At 48.1% G+C, this 25354-nt stretch overlaps 1 protein-coding gene across 7 annotated transcripts in view; it reads right to left on the reverse strand.

The window, feature by feature from the left end:
- BCOR (BCL6 corepressor) overlaps positions 1-25354 on the reverse strand; it is a 59765-nt gene that overhangs the window by 18115 nt on the left and 16296 nt on the right. For 2 of the 7 annotated variants that reach the window (XM_027689015.1, XM_027689016.1), the window contains exons 2-9: positions 22213-22342; positions 20597-20675; positions 16914-19736; positions 16158-16211; positions 15523-15706; positions 7295-7576; positions 6544-6897; positions 140-468 (exon numbers count right to left, since the gene is read on the reverse strand). In XM_027689015.1, the coding sequence (XP_027544816.1) occupies positions 140-468; positions 6544-6897; positions 7295-7576; positions 15523-15706; positions 16158-16211; positions 16914-19736; positions 20597-20675; positions 22213-22298 (4191 nt within the window). In that variant the 5' untranslated portion in view covers positions 22299-22342. Of the gene's footprint in view, positions 1-139; positions 469-6543; positions 6898-7294; positions 7577-15522; positions 15707-16157; positions 16212-16913; positions 19737-20596; positions 20676-22212; positions 22343-23009; positions 24513-25354 lie in introns of those variants that run through there. The other 5 variants (XM_027689018.1, XM_027689020.1, XM_027689019.1 and 2 more) reach the window with 5 other exon arrangements.

Genomic DNA, 25354 nt, shown 5'->3' on the forward strand with positions numbered 1-25354 from the left:
ATACAAAATGTGCAAAGCATCCACAGATGAATCTGAATGCAATCCCTGCTACCCTGCATGCACGACAGCGCATTAGTTTTAAGAAGGCTGGCTCTGCCTTTTCAGAGGCCAGTGGACAATTAAGTCTAAACAAAGATACCTTATCTTCAGCATTTTCGATATCTGTGGTGTCATCCCCTGTCAGGGATGACCTCCTTCTCCTCTCCTGCAGTGCCAAGTGTTTTGTTTTACACTGACGTTTCCCTGATGGCTTCTCACACTCGCTGTATTTCTGCAGCAGAGATGCATGTTGGAAATCCTCCTCTTCGTCTGTGTACAGCCCATCTGTCTTCCGGCTTTCTTTAATTTTCTGCTGTTTGGCAGCCAACCTCGAGGCTGGAGTACAGCTTGGCTGAGCCTGCCTTTTGCTGTTTGCATTGGTGGATGAAAGGCTCTTCATGTGCGGAGACACCGGGAATACGGGCAAGCCTAAATGGGAAGGAAAGGCATTACACATCGCATGGTGCGTTAAAAGGAAAATGCATTGCTAGCACTTAACACGAGCTCCTCGACTGCTTAAGAGATCTACAATTACATTTTCAAATCATTAATATTTTAAGCATTCCGCATCCCAACTGTAAATAGCGTCTCACCAGTTGACGTTACGTTAACAGTTTATCAGGCCCTCATAAAAATCCCTGAATGAAGTGCCCCGTGCCAGGTGCCGGGGCAGTGCCGGGGCTGGGCGGTGGCGGTGCCATTCCAGCTCGGCAGTGCCGCAGCCCGGCCACCACGGGCGGAGCGGAACGCCGCTGGAGAAAAACTCTCCTCCTTACCTGGGAACTGCTTTATCTGAAGGGGAACCAACTCCTCCGGCAGCCTGGGCCCAGCTGGGCTTGTCTGCCCTTGGCTCGGTGGGGTGCAAGGGCAGATACAAGGGTGGCAAGGGAAGAGGGGAAAGGAAGACAGGTGGGAGCGTGGATGAGGTCTGAATGGGACAGCAGAGGAAACGCTGAGCTTAGTCCCAAGATAGCCATAAGACAGGGAACATCTCCTCAGCAGCATTTTGACTTCAAAAACAAGCCAAGAGAAGAAAGACTACTCAAGGAGCCATCCCTACAGAAGCTCTGTGCAAGCTCTATCAGAAATCACAGGGATTTTGCAGGAAAAACAATCGGATGTGTTTTCCCAAGAACTCCATCCAGAACTGACTCTTTCTGGGACATCGAGGCAGTAAGGCCAGTGCTCTGCTGCCCATGGCAGGATAGTGGCAGGGCTGGGTTTTCTCCAGAGGTCATAGCTCCAACAAGCTGGATGCCACAATCTGGGCCACATGCAAAAAGCATGGTGAAGTTTTGGGGTTTTTTCAGAGTGCAAGCAGGTTTACAACAAAACAAGGACAGGAAAGTTGACTTTTTATAGTCTGAATTTCCCTTAGGAAGAGAATTGAGGTGACCTCAGAGCCAACTCCTCTGCGGAAAAATTAAAGGTTGCTGGAAAGGAAGGGACACTTCGGCCAAACAATACCACACCACTGAGGGAAGGTGCAGAAAAAACCCTGAGCACTTGAGAGAGGCTCCTTTGCTCCGAAGTCTCTGAAGTGATGCTACTTTCAGAACAGAAGAGATGGCAGGAGCAAATAAGCAGGTGCTCACAGAAGAGACACCTTTATTTAAAGAGATCCAGAGCCAGTTGGTAAAAAAGAAAATAAAATCTAGAATCCTCTTGGTGGGCAGTTTCACACTTTTGTCTTCCTTTAAATAGATCTGTGAAAGCAACTCACAGAAGGCTTTCTAGATTAGAGATGAAAACAGAAATCCCTCAGTTCTTTCGAGACACTTTCTAGAGAAAGACGCAAACTGTGGCTTGCCAAGCAGATGTCAGGGAATTTATGGGACACAGGATGTGCAGATTGTTCAGCAAAAATCCTGTAAATTTTTCAGGCTTTGCAATCCTGAAGGAAGGCGCCCAGTCGTAGGCTGAGCCTAAGGATGCAAGGCTGTCTTTCCAACTCAGTAGACAGCATGAAGTAAGGAGTGTTTAATTCTCCTGTTTAATCCCAACTAACCTAACTGAAGTAGCACATAAAAAGCCCAACTCCAATACAGAAGTATCATCATTACCTACTTAATCACTTACTGAAAAAAAAATTAAAAAAGAAAAGCTGGCAAGCAGCAGTGATGAGCTCTGGTGAGTGCAAACGGAACAAACTGTTGCACACAGAAAAACTAGAAGAGAATGAAAAACTGCCAGGTCTGGAGAAGGACAGAAATACTGAAAGGATGGAGAAGAAAAACACAGGAAGGGAAGCCTCTCTCAAAGAACCGCAGGTTTTCCCATGCAGAGATGCCGAGGCATTGAAAGCAGAAGTCTAATAACCACAAGAAAATGTGTATTCCCACCTGCAAGCTTCATGTAAACTGTGCTCCTCTCTGACCCTCCACTGTGGTGGTGACAGCAGGCACCAGGCTAAACGTGCACCGGAGCTAAGAGATGGAGAGGAGCTACGCTATGCCCAGGAGCTTCAGGATCAATAACATTGCAAGAGGTCAGCACCACATGGAACAAGCCAAGCATCAGCCTGGGAAATGCAAGACAACACTGGCAGAAAAGAGGCAAGTGATTAAACCTGGAATCTCACCCCATCGTTCTGACCACGTGAAGGGAGGAGAAAAAAACGGTGAGCAGGAATATCCCGAAATATCCGTGGGGAAAAAAAAAAAAGCCAAAGCAAAAACCCCCAAAAACCCAGACCTCTGACTAATGTATGTTCTGGCAAGTCTGACTTAGAGCAGGACCTGTCTCCCTTCCCGCAGGAGTGGGATGCAGAGAGGTCCACATGGAAAAGCAGCTGCTGCCGTGTCACCTGAATGCTCGCTTGTTCAGCTCCCATCCCAGCAGCTGCCTCCTCCTGCCTGCCAAGCCAGCGGCTGCCACGCTGCCTGTAACCCGAGGCAGCTCTGAGGGGCTGGCAGAGGTTTCCTGGTGGGCAAGATCCTCCTGGCTCCTCTCCTCAGGGCTTTTGGTTCCACGCAGCTTGGGTTTTCTCCTCACACCGGGTGAGCGGCTGCAGCTCCCTGGGGGACCATCCAAAGAGCTGGCTACTGCAGTCCCAGCAGCACGAGGTTATAGCTCAGCTGGGACCCCAGCAGAGACCTTGTGGCTTTTACCTTGGTCATGGGTCTGGGGAAGCAGCATGATGCCCTGAGGTTGCAGGCATCCCCATGCTCACAGACCTGCCACGTCCTGGAGACTCTGTGCAGCAACGTCACTTTGCAAGCAGGATCGCAGAATCATGAAATGATTTGGTTGGAAGACAGTTTAAAGATCACCTAGTTCCAACCTTCCTGCCATGGGCAGGGACAGCTTCCACTAGGTCAGCCTGCTCACAGCCCCATCCAACCTGGCCCTGAACACTTCAGACACTAGGCATCCACAACTTCTCCTGGCAACCTGTTCCAGCATCTCACCACCCTCACAGTCAAGAATTTCTTCCTAATACCTAATATAAGCCTGCCCTCTGTCAGCTTAAATCCATTACCCCCTTGTCCTATCACTACATGCCCTTGTCAAAAGTCCCTCACCAGCTTTCCTGTAAGTCTCCTTTAGGTACTAGAAGGTGCTATAATGACTCCCCAGAGTCTTCTCTTCTCCAGGCTGAATAACCCCTGACCTCTCACAGCCTGTCCTCACCAAAGAAGTGATCCAGCCCTCTGACTATCTTTGTGGCCTCCTCTGAACTTGCTCCAACAGGTCCACGTCCTTCCTATGCTGGGGGCCCAGGAGCTGGATGCAGCACTCCAAGTGGGGTCTCATGAGAGCAAAGTAGAGGGGCAGAATTCCCGTCCCCCGACCTGTTGCCCACACTGCTTTGGATGCAGCCCAGGACACATTTGGCTTTCTGGGCTGCCTGTGCACATTACCAGGTCATGTTGAGCTTCTCCTCCCCAGACATCCCCAAGTCCATCTCCGCAGGGCTGCTCTCAATCCATCCTCCCCTGAAATTATTTTGGGCAAGTCACATGCCAGCTCTCATGGTTCTGGCACTGACCAGGGAACAAAGGGGTGACAGCACGGTGGCAGCTTACAATGCAACACGTGACTCCTCCCACACTAAAATCCCAGGCTGAACACGACTGGCGCAACAAGCACAGAAGTCAGAACCCTCTGTGTTCCAAGAGATTTGCAAGCACAGGCAGCAAATCATCCTGCTGTTAGACTAAGGCTTCACAGGCATAGAGGCAGACCTCAATGTCGTGCTATGGCTCGCTGCTTGGGATACAACCAGCTTCCCACAAGCAGAGCCTACCACATCTGCATGCAGTGCTTGGGCACAGGAAACAGCTGTTCCCAGCTCCAGATTAAAAAAAGAAAGCTACAAACGACAGTGTGTATTCTCACATTGACAATATCTGCTTGTTTAAGAAAAGTTTGAGGACTGGTCCCAGGCAAGACAGACAAGCTGGAAGTCTCTATCTCAATGCAACTATCACACACAGGATGCTGTCATACAACAGGAAAAAATGTCTTCATCCTAGTGAACTAAAGACAAGGAGATTCAAAGATTCACACTTCAACAGAGCTGCTGGAGCATCAGCAAAATGATCTGAACGATCTCCAGTGCTCTGTACAATGAATAGCAAGGCATAATTTAGTCAAGTTTATGGTTTTACAGCAGTTTCCAAAACCAAGAGGTTTTTCATAGCCATAGGGCGACTGAACCTGAATGCCATTGGGAACGGTGCATAAATCAGTGCATAAATCTGGAGCCACCTCTTTTTCTTCCCTTAGGTCATGCACTAGAGAAAGCTTGTCACTGCCATGGGAGGCATCGCAGGGAAAAGTGAGAGCGTCCTTACACAATGCAGCTTCTTGTTAGTGACCCTCGTTTAATCTCTACAAGGTATCTCTCTCTGAAAGTACAAAGGGGGGCAGGTGATGGGCAGGGGTGTGTGAACCGATACCATGCTCACCAAGGCAGCACATAAAGCAAGAAAGTAAGAGTCAAAGCTTCTTTTAAACCAAGTTTTGATCTCCCGCTCCGCAAATCCTTTTGGAGAACCTTCCCCATCAATAAGCATCAAAGTTTGAGGTTTTCTGCCCTCAGATAATCCTACCAAGCGGAAGGACATATGAGGAGCCTTAGGGCCGAAGACAAGTTGATACTTTTGCCTGTGACTGTTTCGGAGACACTACCCAGGAAAACCCCTCACTGGCACAGGAACATCTGGACTCAGTCCTTTCCATGATATGGGATAAGAGGATCCACTCTCTCCATGCTTCCCTCTTTTAAGGGGATCTCAGCTAAACTACAGGTTAGGCCAACTGGAGTGTGAGTGCCTTTCAAGTTTGATGAAGGTCCCAGGTTTGTGAAGGAGGAGGGAGCCCAAACATCCAATTCAGAGCTCCCCCTCCCAGAAACAGCCTTTCCTCAAAAACAAGCAGAGGACTTCAAAGAGGCAAGAGGAGGAAGGAAAGAAGAGTATTTGCAACCTTCTACCTGACAAGTCAAAAGAGGAGACAAAGGCTTGCTGCTGTGCCCAGAGGAGACAGGGATTCACAATCAGGTACAGGGGATGCACGAGGGGATTTGCCACGTGGGCTGCCTGATGCTGTTCCCCACCAGTTCTCCAACTAAGCGGCAAAACATAGCAGGGAAGGAGAAAAGCATCAGAGCAGAAAAGGTGCTTAGGGGCTGAGGAGAGTAGAGACAGGAGAGTGAACTGTCCATCCCAATGAAAATTTGACAGATCGTCTCCATGGTTCCCACTCCCCCAGGACAGGGAACTGGCAGAAATGGGACAAAGGATGGGGAAAAGGAAAAAGTGGAGTTAGGGGGAAAGAAGCTTCCATAAACAAATCAAGGAAAGCTGATGTGCTTTGAGGAAACAACCCCTTAGGAGAGAGCTGCTGGGAAGATCTCTGCCAAGGAGCCAGGAAGTGGGGTGACAGGGGTTTACAGAACATGCTCAGGATGAACCAGCAAGGCATCCTCATCGGGAGGAGGATGAGCTCTGCTCTTGAGCATATGGCCTGGGAAATGCAGGGAAACCCAGCAGTGCCGAGGGTGCTGGAGGTGTTGGGTTCCCAAGATCAAGAACTGCTATCTGTTCTGACGCTTTTTCAGAGGCTCACAGCCCCTCAAATCCTACTTGTGGTTAAACATTCTTACATGAACTAGCAGCCCGTTTGCTCCCTCCCTCCCTCACCCAGAAGCATGCCTGCATTTTATGCCCCCTCAGCTCTCCTCTAGAAACATAAACTTCATCTTTGCATCATCTATTAAAGTATTTAAAGCCAAAACACACACACACACACACACACACACACAAACATATAGTTACACACACAAACACATTTTCTTGTCTGACAAATATCAGCTACAGTGCAATTCTTAAAGAGGAGGTGTCAGTCCTTAAACAAATGGACAGCTACAGAAATATATATATAAAACTTAAAAAGAAAAGAAACAAAAAAAGATCTCAACAATTCCTTAACATCGGTGGCAGCATGCGTCACTGTAAAGGCTAAAGCCGGCTGGTTTCCCTAGTAGTCTCTGCATACCTTGTTCATTGTCACTTGTTTTGAGGGACTCTTCAGACCAACTTCTATTGCTTTTGGCCTCTGACCTTTTCTTGGTGTGCCTTTCTTCTGTGAAGTCTTTGACCTTTGCAGTGGCCTCTGGCTGAACAGCCTCAGCTAAATCTTTCCTGCTTTGCCGGCCCAACTTGCCGGACGGGGATCTCTCTGGTGACACCTGCTGCTCCCATAGTTCCCTAAGATGCTGCAGGTGACGCTGCTTTTTGGGATGGAGCCCTGTTAATTCAATGCACACCTTCAGGTTGGTCACCTCATTACAATTGGGCTCTTCTAAGTGGTTAGAGGAATTGTTTGTCATTTCCCTCTCAGGCCAGTCATCTAATGGAAAAATAACTAAAAATTAATCAAAAAGCCCCCTCAACTTAAAACAAAAGCTACATTTCACTTTCGGGGCATATAGTCTCAGCTTTACCACCACACTATGCATTTTAAAGGTTCGCTTATTAAGGGTTACATGCACTACAGTAACTTGCACTGCTGTGGCTACAGTGTCCAATGACTAGTGCTTTATCCTTATATACCAAGCTTTTTATATATACATATATATATACACATATATATACATACATATATATACATATATATAATTTAAAGTGAAATGACAGTGCTCACATTAGTAACTAGCAAGTTCAAAAATGGAAACACATTAAGCCAAAGGGACATTCCTTTCACAAGACATTCCTTGAAAAGAGACCAAAGCAAAATGCTGTCTTACCTTTGGAGTTCTTCTTCTTTTTTGCTTTTGATATAACTTCATCCTGCTGTTCATCCACAAAGCTTTCATTTTGGCTGCCATCATTTTGCACTCTCTCACCAGAGTGTTTACGCTTCCTGTCCAGACGTGGACATGAATGTTGGCCAATATCTTCTGTTGGCTGGTCTTCCGCTTTTTCATATACAGAATGTCTCTCTAAATAACATTTCTCACTTGAGAGATCTTTCTCCTCTGGAGTTTCAAGAAAATGACCCCGGGTGTTTTCTGTACTAGTAAAGTTACCTAAAAATAATAAAAAAAAAAGAAACAAACTCTACAAGACCTAATAAATACAAAACAATTCATTGTGAGAGAGCTTTGCTCTCTTATCTCTTCAGTCTCATCTCCACCATGACTGATGGCTCATGAGACATGCAAATAAACACAAAACTGTACTTTGGAACAAGTCTCCTCTGGTCAGCCTAAGGCAGCAGTTTTCTCAACAGTTAAGCACAAAACCCCCAAAAGCACACTACTTTGTGTTGTTTTAACATTAATTTAAGAAGCACAATTTTCACAATACTTGTATCCATAGAAACATCACAATATGCTTTTTTAAATAAAGAAACATCTTTAAATACTGAAAACACAGATCCTTTTCAGAAAGCATCCTCACCCCCCAAAACCGTGGCAAGTAACAACCCAAGCCCTGCTTTGCAACTTTGTTTTCAAAAATATCTTCTGATGATAATCCTTATCTTTTGCTAACTTCTCCCATTGCATTGCAGAGTCTGACTTAAAAGCATTCGTCCCTTCTTGTAGAGATATAAATTGGATACGGAACACACACACACACACACACACACACAGGAATACCACTAAGAATAGCTGTGATATTTTGCAAAAAGCGCTACTTGAATCCAAGGTTATAAAAAGGCTTCCTCACCCCAAGTAACCAGCCAGTCACTGTACCTCATACGATCTTTGTCACCTCCTTTTAAAATAGACCTCACTTTTTTCAGGGAATATTTCCAGCAACAGCAAGCGGGTGAGCTCTGAGAAGCTTACTAGAAACTAGTCTGACAAATTAGCCACAAAAACACCCATGTTGCCTTGCCTGCCTGAACTTCAGCTTCTCTCCACTACTGTTCACCCAAATTCAGACAGCTTAAGTAATTTTAAATGGATGCTTGACTTAAAATTACACTTAATCATCATCTTGAATAAGGTGTTTTTTCTTGGGTTTAACCAAATTAGCCAAGGCATGGTTAGGCAGACATGCAGTACAGACTGCAACACAGATAATCAGCTTCCTATTTACAATTCTCACAAACAAGTTGGTTTTCCCATGTATTTTAGCCCTCCTCTCCTAGCTGGCCAATACTCTTTCTGCATCTCTGCTGCTGTTCGGCAAACTATGCTCCATCCTACTCCCCCACGGTTCACTGTCCCTTTTCCTATTCATCCTTCTTGCCCTTCCTCCATCTCCCATTTGCCTTCCCACAAACACATCTGCTGGTTTCCTACCTGGACTCCTGACAGCTCTGTTGTCCTTCCCTCCCCCGATCCTCCCTGACCTTACTCAGTCTCCTTCCCCTCAGCCTGGCCTTCAACTTCTGCTCTTCCCCTTCACCAGGGCAAACACTGCTTCCCTGCAGCCCCACCACAGCAGCATCCAGGCACTGGCAGCCTCTGGATGCAGCCCAACTCTATCCCACCTTATCTTGAGAGCACCCTCCTACAGCTCTGACAACACCTTCTGATTTCGTGACTGTCCTTGAAATACCTGTTGTCAGCAATGGAGGGTTGAGGGGGGAGGGGGAAAAAACTCCTCTGATGAAATTTCTCTTCACTGCAATTTGGAAATGGCTCCAAATAGAACCAGGGGCTCTGGAGATGTTTGCAGGCACCAGAAGACACCCCACATCATTTTTATGCTGCTTGGGAAGCTGCCTGCAGGGCTGCTTATAAAACAACAGAAGATATTGGCCAAGAAAAAGCAAAACACAAGTTGACTTTTTGCAGGCGAGCAGGACGCTCAGGCTGTTCTGCTGTTTGGTGATGCTCCTCTCCAAGAGGCTGTCTGGCCAACACATGCTCCCTTCAAGATTTTAAAACACACTTCGTCACACTTCTTCCAGTCAACAATGCTGACATGTTCCAGAAAACAGGTATCTCAGCTTACTATGACTGTGCCTCTAAATCGCTATGTCCCCCCAAACCAGGATGAATCTGGCAACACCCTACGTTTGCACATCTGGCGTGAAGATGCTACCCCACAGCTTTACCCTATAACCACACCAACAGCACCAGCAGTCCTGTTTCACACAGCATAAAAGAAGCTGGACCAGCCACGTTTTAAGTATCACTTCAGAAATAAATGCTTGTATCAGATTTCATTTTACATTTTTAATGCAATCTGCTATTTTCCTCCTTTCATAAGGAAACATTATACTCCTGTGGTCAGTTTCCCCGAACAGATCAGGTAAGGGCACTCTCAGCCACGCTCCTGCTGTTTAGAGCCTTCTTATCTCCAGCAGTACCCACAGCTACATGCCATGGTTCATGCTGAGTCTCTATGTCGGGATAACTTTCCTGCTCCTAACACCGTCTGGCCTGAGAAAAGGCAGGCACATCCTGACCAATTCCCAGAGAAGCTCTTGCAGGGTCAGAGGAAGTAGCAGGGTGTAGGGAGGGGGGGTGATGGTCTTAATCTTTACAGCTTGCAGGAAACAGCAAGCTAATTCCAGCCTGCCACCACCGAACGCGACCTGCTGCAGATTAATTCCTTCTCTATCTGCAAGAGAACTTGGCACAGGGATGCCGAACGCTGCTCACTCAGACTGTGCTAAAAAAATAAAGAGGAGAGAGACCTCACTAACAGCTTGTCACTGTCAGCGTTTCTCCAGGGCTTCACGTGCTGAGGAGAACAGCACACACCTACTGAGGTTCATCCAAAAGGCCGTCGCTGCCAGCAGCTCTGTGACACCTTGGCCTCCGCGCCCCGGTCACATCCGAGAGGGACCCCTCAGGGGATCAGAGCTACATCTCCTTGGCTGCTGAGCCAGAAATCCCTCTCAAGGACCGCCCGCGGCACACGCGCCTCTGAAATCCGTCCCGCTAGATGCAGTTAAGACCATTAGAGAAGCGGCATCTCCGCACACTAATCCCGGTTGTGTAATCATCCTGCAGCAACACGGGAGGACACCGGCAGTGCGGCCAGGAAGCCGCGCAGGACGCGTCCTTGCCTCTCTGCTCCAACGCCGATGCTCCCCACCTCTCCCACAGCCAGATTTTCAATGCCAAAGGACAAAGGTCAGCCGCTGTTCAGGACACGGCGTAACCCACTGGCTGTCAGGCTCTCTGCGCAGCCTGCACGGACACGTCGCATGCCCAGAGGTTCTTCCCTTTGGCACAGCGGCGACCGCCTCACGGAGCACAGGCTCTATTAATATTTTACCACCAGATTCCACTCTATCCTCAAACTGTTTTGGAAGCAACCCAGATCAGACACGATGTCTCCCCAATTAAGATATAAATGTCAACATGAGGCACAGCAACAAAAGCATAATGTGCATGCCCAACAAGGATGAAGAGAATTTACGTGCTTTTGTTCCCACCAACCCCTTCCCGTGCCATATATCTACAACATCCTTTTCTCCACCCGAGGAAGAAAACAACAACAAAATATTCGGGAGTTTTCGTATCATCATTATTCAAACAGTGATGAGGTAGCCAGAAACACAGGATAAATGCTGAGTTCTCATAGCAACACACCTCTATGAGTAAGGAGATTAAACTCTTAAATTGTGTTCCTTCCTCAAGCCTCTAGCATTTGCCAGTCTCACACCAGCTGTGAGAACCAGCATCAAGAACTCAAACCATTTCTCACCGTCACACCAAACTAGAAACATCTGGTTTCAGCCTGAAGCAGTCCCTCCTTAGCACATGGGTTACAATCTAACGAGAAATGGTTACACATACACACAAACACGCCACCCAAAAAAAACTTACTTTCGTTTTTCCATCTTCCTGTTGCTGTCAGCTGCTTCAGACCAAGCCCTCCCATGCAATGCAAACAAGGAAACACATCTTAGTGTTTAAGCTGAGATTCTTTTGTTCAAATAACATGGCAGCTAAAAACAGCCTTTCCTCTTCCCAGGAGCAACCTCTCATTGCGCTCACTTATGCAAGGCACCCTTTATTCATCCAAGAATGGTAATGACTATCCAAGTGCTAAAACCCAGTATTCAGCACAGACATCACAACCATAAGAAATTCCCTAAGACATCTTCAGTATTCAATTTTGAGTATCCTGTGGGGCAGAGAGAACCCAGCTGATTTCATTTTTCCCTCCAAGTACCTCTGTTTGGGAGCTTTCAGCATTTGTTTCATTCTGCCCAAGACTACCACACTGCACAAATGAGCAACCACCAGTTTCAATGTACAGACTGTTCTGTTTCTCTTCTTTATATTGCACTAGGTCCCGTGGCAGGAAGGTAATAACTGACCAGAGCAAAGGACATGTTTACTGTCTCCATCTTTCATTTGTTCCAGTATACACACAGCCCAGCAAGAGTAAAGCAAAGCAGGGGATTACCATGCAAAGGGACACCAGCACCTCTCCAGCACTGAAGATCAATAGTGTAATGTGCTTTGGCACATCACACCATTTACCTTCACACATAGAAACTGCTTTCACTTCTTCCTCGTGACCTCATGCCTTAAGATCAGGCTTCTAACATATTGGGGTAATTTTTTCCCAGCTAAGGCTTAAACAGGCAGTGTCTTCCTCCTAGAAAATTAAATGAACAGGCAAAACCATGCTGCCCAGTCAAGAAATTCACAGCTTATAGAATTTATTCAATCTTTCACACTCGGGTATGATTTTTAGTTCTAGGAGAGCTTTGTTATGAACGAACATGCGATCATCACATGCCCGTATTGATGCGTGTGTCCGTGCCAATAGCTTAAATCACTTGATCTCTGAACAATCCTATGACTCATGACATATGCATCCCATAATTTATCATGTTTGTGCTATGAAAATGCACCAGAGCAGCATTGCCTCAGCAACATTTACAAGTCACCTTGGCAACAAAGCAGCTTCACGGCTGCTCTCAGATGCCCGGTCTCAGATGCCCGGCAAAACCTAAATGAGATGGGAGAGAGCTAAAGCACTTCTACTTTACTGTTAGGCTTTAATTGCTCATTAATTAGCTAACATGGCTACCTCCCTTATATTGGGCCTTAAAAAAAAAAAAAAAAGGCAAAACAGAAAAAAAACCCCTAAACAAAACAAAAGCCCACCTCTTTCACCTTACTCCAGAAGGCATGATGAAGCATAAGAAGACTCCCAGTACAGCAAAGCCATGCACTGCCAAGCCAGAGGAAAAGTTTAGGCATCGGGTATTGTGCCTTCATTTGCTTCCAAGGAAGTCTGTACATGTGCAATACAGTTAGGGGAAAAAAAGCAGTTTCCATCCCATCAGATGCCTCTGTAAGCATCACCTGCCTGTGTTATTTAGCCCTTTGTGGCACTGGTAGATTTAGAGGAGCCAAGGGGCCGAGCAGCTGCCAGGGCCCCGATCGGCTCCAGTGCTCCAAGCCAAGCACGGCTGCGACTGTGCCGAGGCAGCAGCGGGGGAGCCCTGTGAGCTGGCTCCATGCCACAAGCACAGTTTTGGCTGCAGTTTCCTAATTCCCTGCCGGCATCGGGCAGGTGAAGTGCTGGCACAGTGGGGGTCACACCTAACAGCTCACCAGTTTCACTCCTAAATTCCCTGCTCACACAGGCAAAGGCACAGTGTTTCACTTTAGGATAGCGCCCGACAAACGCTACACTAAACAAGCTGTAACAACTTTTCAAGCAGCAAGATCGCTTGCAGGAGGAGGCAGAAAGGAGAACAGATGAGGCTGCAAACCATCAGCTCGTTCCTGTTCAGGAGCTTTAAAGCCAAAGGCACCAACAGTGTGGTTAGAAATTGAAAGCAAAGAGAAGGCAAGAGGTAAGTAGCCCTGGCTCTTGCTGGGGAAGAGCAGACAGAACTCATCACCCCTTCACCAGTTGCTCAGTGAGAGATGCATTAAGACTGCTGGTGGCTCAAGCCCCAACAGAGAGCACAAGCCACCACAGTAGAGGCATTCAAGAGGTGTGAAACTCGGCTTCCTGATTTATCAGCTGCTATCCCGAGGGGCAGGAGGTGAACCACCACGATAAAAAAACTTTTACTGAGACCTGAATCTGTACTGGTAAGTATTTGCTGCTGCCCAGGCAGGCATACAGAGAAGGAGCTCCCTCGGCAGAACAGATCTGTGCTTTTAGGAGTTCAGACATTCGGCCAAACTCTGAAATAGCCTGTTAAGTCAGAGCTAATTAACAGAGGAGAGGAATGAACTAACCTAAGACTGAACATACTTTCCCTGCTTCCAACAGTTATTTAACAGTCTCAAACACATTTTAGCCAGCAGATTCAAGGGCCGGAGACCTCAATAAATGAATTTACAGACAAACCATATCATCAGCCTTTTGTAAGGATGGGGGGATGGTGTTTTGGCACACAATGATGCTTTAATACTCTTCCTCTCCACAGCCCCCCACCGACCTCCCCACGTCCCAAGCAGCACATCCATGCCCCAGAGCAAGCCTTCCCTCTTCCCTGCATCCATCCCTCAACCCCTCAGCCCACCATCCCCCTCCTTGCTGAACCCATCTTGCCCTGCAGCCAGAACTAACCAGCAAGACTGCTGCTGCTGCTGCTCTTCTAGCTTTCCAGCACATCCAGGGTGGAATTTAACAGAGGACATCACCAGGGCATCCCAAGTCCTCTGAGGGGCAAGGAAGACCGTGGTGAGGGGAGGAGCTAGGGCAGCAGCCTGCCCAGCTCTCAGCTTTAACACGGGGACCACAAAGGCAGCTGTGCCTTCCTCTCCAAGGCTCCCTTGGTATAGCTTAGAGAAGGGAAAGGCCACTCAGCTTCTCCAGGGGCTCAGTCTGCCCCTCCCCACCCTGGTACCCTCTCCAGTTCCACAATGAAAACTTTCCCTTGCTATTTTGCCAGGCTGATTTCTGTTGAGGCCGTTATTCCAGAGACAGCAACACCACAGTAACTTGATTTAGGTGAGCAACTGAGCAAGTACGATTGACCAGCATGCTCTCCACCAAAAGTATTAACCAAAGACCAGAACAATAATTCAAAGTTATTAAATTGCCTGAACAGAATTTTCTACTAGCCCTACTCATGAATCTCCACCTACCGAAGAGCACATTTAACCACTGAGTTACACAGTGCACACACACATGCATGGTGCAGTCTCCAGTGTGTTTCCTCTTGTTTTTCAATGCTTTCAACATAGATTTTTTTTTTTGAGTTGTTCAAAACAAAGCAGCAACAGGAGGAACTGATCCATTCCTTAAATACATAGGTAAAGCAAAAAAAAATTGTAGAAACTGATGGAAGCCACATGGTCACCAAGAGTTCAAACAAAACAGAAGTGATTTTTCCTGCATAGAGTAAAAAATCCCCTAATACCATTTATTTATTTATTTATTTATTTGAGTTTATCTTACTTTTAGGATGTTGCATTTTCCATAGTCCTCTGACACCCTGCCACAGCCTAGAGGGAACTGCCAACCCCATGGGGAATTTCACAGACTCTGCCTGCCTGCAAGAACCTGTGCCACATGCACCTCCCCCAGCCACTGCAGCCAGAAAACACCCAGGCAAACCAGCTTCTCATCATTTGAGGTTGTTACCACCAGCTTTCATGGATAAGCCAGCCTAGCAGATAATGTCCTTTCCCACTCCCCATCACTCTTCTGTCCTCCCTCCTTGATTTGCCTGAAAGCTACAATATTGGCATCTCCCAGTGTTGCTGCAACTTCAGAAAGCTGAACTCCTTCTTGCCTCTCTCTCTTCCCCCATCTCCTTTCTGTATCTAAAATATAACCTTGGACCTCTGCTTTCACTGGCTGATGTGGTACCACACCAATTAAAAGGAGGATCTCTTTATGGCAGTAACTTAGTTAACTATCTCCTGAAACGCAGGTACAGCGGTAACCAGTTACTTGCAAACCCCAAAACAAAGCACAGAAGGCACCAGCTGTGGTAGCTGTGCACCTGCTGAGGTCAAGGCCAGTGACTTTCACCAGCAACACCATGAGAACACACAGATTTGCTTGCTTTCCTGCAAGCTGCCACGGCACAGAGACACATACACGCTTCAGAAAGCCATCTAAATTCGCTTACATCTGTCATTGTCATTTTGGTCAGCAATGGCATCTTCCAGAGCGACAGACTTTGGCTTCTTTTCACTGTTTCCTTTCAAGTTTTCCCAGTCTGCCTGGCTGAATCTGCAGACCTCTGAGTCTTTGGTAGCTGTTTGGCCTTCTCTCTCTTTCATCTCCAACTCTGAGAAGCGCATCATTGCACGCTAGAAAGAGAATTGATATGAAAAAAAAGTCTTGCAATAAAAACTACTTCATTTACCTTACCTTACATGAAAGCATTTCCAAAGAAAAACTGACTCAAAACCAAAGGTTTCAGATAGATAGCTAAGGGTAGGAGTTTAACACACCTGACTCATAAAACAGTGTTCTAGCATCTTATAAGCAAATAGCCACACAATTCTTTCATATATAAGTATATATATATAAAAGATTATATATAAATGTATATTGTATATAAAACAAAAACATTCCATTTTGGAGGTAAAAAGAGACAAAAACAAAAAGAAATAAAATAAAATAAAAAAAACAACAACACAAAACTGTACAATGAATAAAGACGACCATGGCCCACAAACTTCCCTTTGTGTATTTGGAAATGAAATTTAACTCAAAGGTTTATGTAAGAGTCTAGTAATAAAAATTTGAAGAACTGACCTCACAGTAAGCAGCAGGTAGACATAAAATACTGTCCTCTTGTAATCCTTCCATCTATGTAATTAAAATGGGCACTCAATGGATCATTTAGATAATTTCATCCATTTTTATAAGCATAAACCAATTCTTTTCTTAACAATGCAAAACAATTTGGCTTAACTCATCCCTTCATTAAAAGTAAAACACCCTAAGAATATTCCTACACAATATCTGTCTATCATCCCTCAGCATCAACCTCAATACCGCTCCTACTCTTTCCTACGCGTTCGCTTGGCGCAAAAGTTGCCTGAGACCCGCTAATACATGACTGCGACTCCTCTCCATCAAATGGCACATTTGGCATACTAATCACAACTTCTGGGTATGCTTTGCTAGCTGGCACTACAGGCCAGCTGAGAAATTACAGCCATTGCTAGCGCCAAGGTAACATGCATGCCTGTCCGACTCCCCTCGTAACTGCACAAACATTTCATTAACGTGCATTAACATTTTTATCAGATCTCAGTAAAAGCCCTTAAAAGCTTATTAGCCCGTACATACCTAAAAGCCACACATACTATTCTTTACATCGCCTCGCTCTCATTAACAGACTTACTTTGCTATTTAAAACCGTTTCCGGAGAGTATGCTCCTAACAAAAAAAACTTTTGTTTTTCTCCCACCTGCATTGCTTCTCTCAACTTTAAAACTCAACCGTGACTCGCAACAGAGAAATAATGACAAAAAGCGCGGCAGTTGTTGGACCACGCGGACTCACCTGCAACGCCCGCTGCTCCCGGCTGAGCTGGCTGGAGTCGGCGTACAGTTCGGTCGTCACGCACTTGAATCGATCACCTACATAACCGGCAGAGTTTGCGATCCTCTTGGCCAACTTAGACGGCTTGGGCTTCAGTATTTTGCCATCGGCAGATTCTGCATCGTCGGCTCCGTCTTTGGTATAGGTCTGGTTGGTGTCGATGCTCGGTGGCGCAGTCCCCATGCAGAATGGCTTCGCGTCCTCCTGCACCTTGCCAAAAGGCAGAGCTGGAGCATCACTCTCGTGAGCGCCTTCCAAGAAAACGGGTGACGGTTGGACCGCCACTCTCTCTTTAGGCTGGCTCACAGACAAATCTTCTTTCCTTAAGCCGAACACTGATGAACTCTGGGCCTGCTTGAAATTATAGGTTTCATGAAGATCGTTATTTCTTCCAAACTCCTCTCTCATTACAATAAAATCTCTGTGCTGCGGCGCCTGCTCTACCTTGTGCTTTGTAGGGTCATTAGTCTGATTACTGCTTTCCGTGGCAAAGCTGGCTTTCGTTATGTTTGCTTCACTTTTAGCCTCTTGCTCGTCTCGGAGAAGATCTGGGAAGAGGTGTTTGTCGCTTTTTGTCGAGTTTTTATTATGGCCAGAACTCTGGTGCAATTTCATGCTCTTGTCACTGGGCATTTCGAAATGCATTTTCCCACCACTCTCCAGGAGCTCTGGCAGCCGACCCCGCAGAGACGGGTCCTCGTATCGGACCCTCTCGTGAGACCGTGACCTCCTTTCTGGCTTCTCCTCCTTATTGATCTCCAGAGCTGAATGCTGCAGCAGCATGGGGTGCACCATCCCCATTTCCAGTGCGTTCTGGTAGGTCATGAACTCCCCCCGCCCTGCTGGCAGGCTGTAGGGGAGGCCAGGTTTGGGAGCAAGGTGGGTGGGGTAAAGGCTGCCGTTGGGCAGCAAGACAGGATGTGGATACACATGTCCTTTCCCATGGAGGGTGAGAGGGCTGATGGCTATCCCTTCTGGCACCGGGTACGGGAGGTAACTCCTGGGGTAGGGCAGAGGTGGAGAGCGAAACGCCTCGTTGGGTGGCAGGAAGATGGGGCTGGAGGCCAGGGCAGTCTCACTCGCCTTGAAGCTGGCTTCCTGGCCACAGGATTTGGCCACCTTATTGCTCTGTTTTGCAGGGGTGGCGACGGGCTGCCCGACGTGCTGGATAACCGAGGCGGTGCTCTCCACAGAGCTCCGGGCCGCCTTGGGACAGTCCGCGTTGGCGTTGGGAGCTGGTGATGCCGACGCCGGCCGCCCTCCCGCCGACACCGTCCCCGAAACACTGCCCACGACTGCCTCTGTGCCACCCATCCTGGGGCAGGAGGAGCTCCGCTGCTGTGGAATAGCCCAGTCCAGTGCCTTGTTTTTCAGTTGGACATTCTTACCAGCCTCCTCACTGGGGCTGGGACCAGGAACAATCCAGGAGGATGGTGCCGTGCTGATAATTTCAGGCCTGTAGATGGGGCAGCTGTTCCCGGGAGAAATGGTTTCTTTCTGAATGATGTCACTGCCAGGCAAGTGAGTCCCCCCTCCTGCTCTTCCATGCACCAGCACTGTTGGCATAATTTTCTTACCATGGTCCGACTTGCCAGCAGTTTCTGCATCAACCACTTTCGCCGACAAGTCCAGGGGTTTGTCGGTGACATCTTTAGTTGGGGTCTGCTTTTCCAGGAGTGGGGGAGACCTGCCGTCTTTCCGGTCATGGCCAGCTTTCCGTGCATGGGGAGCAGATGGTGGAGGTGCCTCACCAGCATCGCTGCCTTTGGGAAGCTTCCCATTGGAGAGGCGAGAGGGTGGAAATTCACCACCCACGTTCATGTAGGGCTTTGGGAGAGTAACAGCGGAGGAGGGAGAGGTGGTGATCCTGGGGAAGTGTTTGTGGAAATCCGTGTAGGCATCCCCCACCTGGGCGGGGAGAGGGAGGCGGGGGGATGGCCGGGGCGAGTGCGGCAGCAGGAGCGCGGGATCTGCCGGCATGTTGGCAGGGGCCGGCTTGGCAGCAGGGACTCGGGGCTGCTTGCTGCTCTGGATGTGGGGGTAGGCGTGCGTGTCGACAGGGGTGCCTGGGCTCACACCCATCTTCCACGACAAGCTCTTATCCGGACAGTGCACCAGAGGTGGGATGGCCGGTGAAGCCGAAGCAGTCGAGAGCCTCATGGGCGACGCCAGCGACGAAGGGATGTGAGGAGCGACGTAGTGGGAGGGAGGCAGGTATAAAAAACGTTCACCGTTCGTACATACAGGTGAGTAAGCCAGGTGCTGTGGCAAGCTGTAGGTGGACTGCTGAGGTAGCAATGCCTTGTACATGTTCAATGAATACTTATTTGGTGAGTCAAGGAAAGGGTATATGGCAGGCGTTGCGCCCTCCATATAGGGGTTTACCCAGGGGAGCCTTAGGTAACTAGCACCATTGACACCGAGAGGACTCTGCCTGTCACCCGCAGCTCGGTCCAAACCCAGCGTCTCCCCCGTCGGGACAGAGTTTTTTTGTATTCCAGGTGGCGTTTTGTAAATAGCGCTGAAGCCGTTCGGGGCTTTCCCAGAGACAGCTGCGCTTTCTACCGCTTCGGGGGGATTAGACTTAAACTGTATCTCTGGATTTCTTTCAGGAGTAAATCCGAGGCCGGCTATCGAACTTGTAGCATCCCGCGATTTTTCCGAGCCAAGTCCGCACAAGCTGGAATAGATACTGGGGACTCTGAGTCCTTCTCGCATGAGGCCAGACCTGTCCATACTCAGAGCTGCGAGACTGTCAATGCGATGTGCTGTAGTCGCATCCACCTTTACAGAACAAGAAGTATGTTACTTTCACATCTAACTAACAAGACTGCCACTCAAGCTACAGATAGATCAGCATTTCAGAAGATAAACAGTAACAACAGAAACATGGTATTTGTTCTGAAAATGTACAGAGGCTGGTCACACTTGAAAATGGGAGAACAGGAACCTAGGGAGCAACATCAGCACCAATCTCTCCATATCCAAAATTCAACAGCCAGAAACAGAGGTGTGAAGACCCAAGCAGTCAGAAGTGGTCCAGAGACGATGCTCAGTGGCACCACTTCTGTGCGACAACAGGCTTCTCAGCCCCAGCCCTGCCAGAGCAAGTGCATGTGGGCTGTGGCATGGATACCAGAAAGAGAAGGATGAAGTGCCTCTCCTCCTCCTCCAGGACCTCTCCCTCTGCCACAGCTCTGCTCCAAGACTCACCACCACATTTCACAGGGTGAGACTTCTGAGGATGCAGCATGAAGAAAGGTCTACCATCGAATTTCTTTCCCCCATGTACACTCAAAGAAAGAAAAAACCCACCAACTTTGCTGCAACATTGATGTACTTAATGCTTACTTTAACTATTTTTGTTACACGTGCCAGTATTCTGCATGACATTATTTGTAACAGCAAAATTAAGAATCTGACGTCATACAACAACATACACCACAAAGCCAGCATCAAGAGATTAATGAGATAAACAAACAAAGCCCCAGTTTCACTCATGTCCCCAAGCCTGCTAGAGCTGCAACAGAAACCTGTTTTAATCATTTCTCCAAATGGATCACATAATAATATCCAGGGGCAGGAGTTGGGGTGCTGAGGACAGGCACAGATTCATCTGCAGCATGAAGCTTTTAACTTCTTACCACACTGTGATTCAGGTGATTTTCTTCCCTCAACTCCAATCTGCTTTTCGGTGCATCGCCATCATTAACTGGAATTTTCCTATTAAAAAACAGAAACTTACTGTTTGAAAACGCTCTGCACATCTCGGATCAGTACAAAATCATAACACCTCCATATTTTGATCCCCCTCAAGAAGTACCATGAGATAACGTATTTATCCTCCTCTGTACCCAAGCACAGAGACTACTTTGAAAAGCAAGGACCATTTGAAAATAAGCATAAAGGGTTTTGACACCAAAAATACACTAAGCACATCTCAGAGCGGCCTCTTCCAAAGCAAGTGGTTTTTGTCAAGGTCTTCTCTTTTGCCCCTTGCCCTTTTCTTTTTCCAAGGGGAGAATATCCCATTTTAAACGTACCCTGTTCATGTACCACCCATAAACACTGCTGAGGAAAAAATTAAAACACACATGCTAATATCATATGAACGTCAGCTATTCCATGCTAAAGAGGGAGCTGCACATCTGTGCTATACCAGTGTTGCAGCACTGGGGCTTGTTATCACAGAAATCACCAATAAAGAATATACCTTAGTGCCAAATTTCAAATCCCAGGGATAAAAATCGCTGACATGCAGCAGAAGGAAAGTTTCAGCATTACCCAAAAGAACTTCTTTCAATCAAAGTGTTTAAAGGCACACCATCACCATAGAGCAGAAATACGATTTTAATGTATTTGTTTTTAAAAAGATTCACCTTTCCTGCAAATAACATGTAAAATTATTATCCCTCAATAATTGTAAGGAAATTGAGGATGAAGAGTGAGAAAGCAAAGTGAGACACTTGGTCGTTTTCCTTTAGCTTATGTTCACAAATAGTATTCCCCGCAAAGACCAAAAAGTTTCCCCAGCTTCTTGAAGGCTTTTCACACAACAGTGAGAACAGGGGCTGAGAAGACAGAAAAACACTAAAACCACACAAAACCAACACAGAGAACCGCAGGCGTATCTGCAGCTTCTGCTCAGCATCATTCTGCTTTTCAGAAAACTGGGATTTAAGGGAAAAGGACACCAGCCAGTGACTGTGTCACCCCAAGGAAAACTATTAAAGACTGTAATTTTAATCATCGACTGAATTATACTCAAGAGGAAAAAAGGTAGAGGGGAGGAGAAATTCACATGTGGGAGATGGAAAGGCCACTACTGATCCTCTTTCACAGGACAAGCTGTTGGTCCAAAGGCAGGGAACGCAAAAGTCACAGACAGGAGGCAGGAGTTTGAGGCAGGAGCCCCTCTGCCACAGAGTCCCCACAAGAACACATGCACTATTTGGTTTAAATCCCTTTCATAAATACAGAATAATAAATTAATTGTAAAAGCACCTTTAAGGGCTGTAAACCCTTTAAAGGGTGTCCCCACTTCACTGACCCAGGTTGCCTGTTAAATAGTAAATCAGCATCTGCTCTGCTGCTCTCGGGCACGTCTTGTTTCTCTCCCCTTGCCCTCCCTCCAAGCTGGGCTGATCTCGATGCAAGGTGGCAGCTATCTGCTCCACTACTAGGGAAGCGAGCAAACTCCGAGAACCTCACTCTGCAGAATTACAGTGTGGTTTAACTTGCCAGAAGCTTAAATATTTACCTGTCTTCATTAATTCCACACATGCGGACCCTTTCATTGCTCATCCAACTATGAACGTTGCCATACAGGGGAGTTGCAGAAAGCATGACGTCTTCTTAAAAATCACCGCTTTTCTTCACGGTTTTATATTCTATTAGGAAAAAAAAAAAGAAAAGAAAAGAAAAAAAAGTTGAGCAGATTTGTCTAGGAGGAAGTGCAAACACCACGGCGGAGCAGCCAGCCTCCCTCCGGGTAATTAATAATGAATGCAGGATTGGTGCAGGGAGTGAGCTGCCTACGTTAACCGCTAAGGGAGATACCCGGCAATAAAGGAGCAAATTGAGGGCATTTATAGGTCAGAGGAGATGGATCTTCTCCCCAGCGCACATCCAGAAAATTAAGAATCATTCCAGGCTATCGACAAATAAAAGTTTCTCCGCAGCCTTTCATTTCCACGAGAAATGACTCAGCTGGCCAAGTACACACCAGCCCCCAAATCCTCATCTTACACAGACTGAACCAAGGAGGGAGACCCCTTGGGCCTGGAGGAACATGTGAACTACCCACAGGTGCTCACCAAAGCCTGTGGTGCTTTGCTCACCAAAGGAACACATAGGAGCAGGACAGCATGGCAAGAACAACCACATACCCCGTGTATTCGCTACGCTGATCGCTGATAAGGCCTTTACGCGAGGACTTAAAACTGAAGAGACACTGCTACAGAAGGGATCTAAATAAAAACCTCCCCTTTAGCATCTGCACATGACTAACTTGGAGAAAGGGGTTAAAAATAGTAAGTGGGTTGGCAAGCTCCCCACCCCTTGATTTGATTAAGTGCGGAGCCCTGGTGGCTTCTGCATTGGAGCTGCTGCTGCTGCTGCTGCTGCTGCTGCTGCTGCTGCGAGTGCTTTCAGTAATTCAATGATGCCTGCTCACTCCAGGGAAAGAAATCATTAGCGGGCTCACTGGAGAAGTATTAGCAGTCCAAGAGGATCGGTGCCGTGTGCAGCCGGAGAGGCAGGTGAAAAGTAACCACATTTTCGCGTCCAGCAGCAGAGAGGGAAAGGCTTTTCCTCCCCTCTACCTTGCCTAATGCCACCTCCGTTCGCATTAAATTCTAGTTTGCTGCATGAGCGAAGTGTCAGGACAAGCTGCGTTTTATTAACAGGATTATCGCGGCGCATGATTTATTTCAGTGCAAGATTTTAATTGCTCTTCGGAGGTTGAGTCGTTTCTTTTGACTGAGCTTCAGCCTGCATCCTGCTGCTAAATGCTGGGTTAATAAGTAGGGGGAGCCTTTAATGCACAGGATATCCCTCAGCTCTTCCTCTCTCACAAAAATAGAAGCCTTTAAGCAGGAGGCATGATACTCCTTTTACACACACACACACAAACCAGTAACGGGCGATTGACCACTGGGAGTTTAGACTGGGAGTTTAATGCCTAAACGTCTCCCAAAGCATCCATGCTTCCCCAGCAAACTCATTTCCTTTGTCAGACTACAAAATATGCAAATGATCACTTTGGCATTTAATGGGGAAGAAGCCCAGATTGGGCCTTTAACACAATACTTCACACACGTTCAGAGAGGTTTAAGAACTGAAACGGCAGGAAAGCCTTGTTCCCCAACACTTTTTTCTCCCCTCAGAGAGGCCTTTTGTGCAAAATTCTACGTCTGGAACAAATGTATATTAATGAAACGGCATGTTGACACTCCTCTCTCCACAACAGTTAGCTTTCCCTAATGAAGTCCGCACAAATTGCTGTGAGGAAACAAAAATCCGTGGAGGTTGGATAGCGCACTATCATTCAAAAGGAGCTATTTCACTGGAAAGACGTTTTCTGGACAGATTTACTGGTTTCCAGATGCGCCGCTCGTAATGTTTTCAATAGAGGCAGCAGCAGCATGGAGAGAGTGATTTAGGGTTTTACGTAAGGTTAGTAGCCACCCCGAGCGCTGCCTTATCTGTGAGGGACGGGACACCAGCTCGGAGAAGGGCCTCGGTGGCACATGGCCCTGCTCCCTGTGCCCCGCTCTCCTCAGAGAGGCCGCCTGTGCCCGGCCTGGTTTCCTCGGTGGAAGTGTATCATTAAGATAAGGCGCAGTGCCTGAATTAGAGCCCATCAATCCCCTGACACGTGCAGATAGCGAAAGGTTGAAGTTGCACAGGGGGCCGAGAGCTTCTCCAGCCACAGCAGGTAATCTGGAGGCTCCATGTCCCACCAGCCGAGCAAGGGCAAAGCCCATCAGGTTGCAGGGAGGTAGTGGGATGCCCTGGGGGCCACTGGGCACAGAGCCCGCGCCCTCGACGGCTGCCAGTCCCTTCCCCAAAGCCACCCCTTGTCGCTGCCCGCCCTGGGTGCTCATGTGTGCAGTTATAATCATCGCCGCCCTGATGAACTTCTTGTGAACTGTTTAAAAGTGGAGGTCTGCTGAACGAGAAGCGGCGCCACTGCCAGCCATAATTTCATTGTAACAAGCAGCAGACTCTTAACTCTTCGCACACCCCGTCCCTCCCCCCCTCCTTTTCCCCGCAGGCAGCAGCCCGTCGGGGATGCTGGCTCGCAGGGGACTTCAGCGGCTCGGCCAAACGCCGGCAGCTCCTCGAGCCCTCCGCGCTGCAGCGACGGCGGCGGGGGCGTGGGGGGCACCGCACCTATTTATACTCAGCTTCCGCGGGGGAGGGCGCAGCCGGCCCCGTTATGCAACCTCGACGGCAGGCTGAGCGCCCCAGCGCACGGAGGAAACCGAGGACACGTCTCTCTTTTCCTCCCTCCCTCCTCCTGGTCCTCGTCCTCCCTGCCCGTCACCCACCGGGCCACCGTCGGCGCGCCTCGGGGCGCCGCAGCCCCCCCGGCTGCCCCCGCCGCTCTGCGCGGCGGGGCGCGGATCGGGGCTCGGCAGCCGGAGCGCGCACGGCATTTCCTCCGGGAGGTGTCTGGCCGATAAAGCCATTTGCGGCTAAATATAGACGGTGATGCACGGAGGAGGGAGGGAGGGAGGCGCGGGGAGGGGGGGGAGGGGGGCGGGAGTGAGACGCGCAACGCACACGCGGTTCCGCAGCGATGCCGCCGTGCGAAACCAGTTGTGAAAAGCGCCTGCAAGCACTAACCTGCCTCCCGGCGTGCTGCCGAGCGGGGCCCCGGCGTGCCGAGCCGTGCC

Source organism: Neopelma chrysocephalum, unplaced genomic scaffold (genome assembly GCF_003984885.1).
Source record: "Neopelma chrysocephalum unplaced genomic scaffold, ASM398488v2 Primary Assembly neopelma1_76, whole genome shotgun sequence".
Classification (NCBI taxonomy): domain Eukaryota; kingdom Metazoa; phylum Chordata; class Aves; order Passeriformes; family Pipridae; genus Neopelma; species Neopelma chrysocephalum.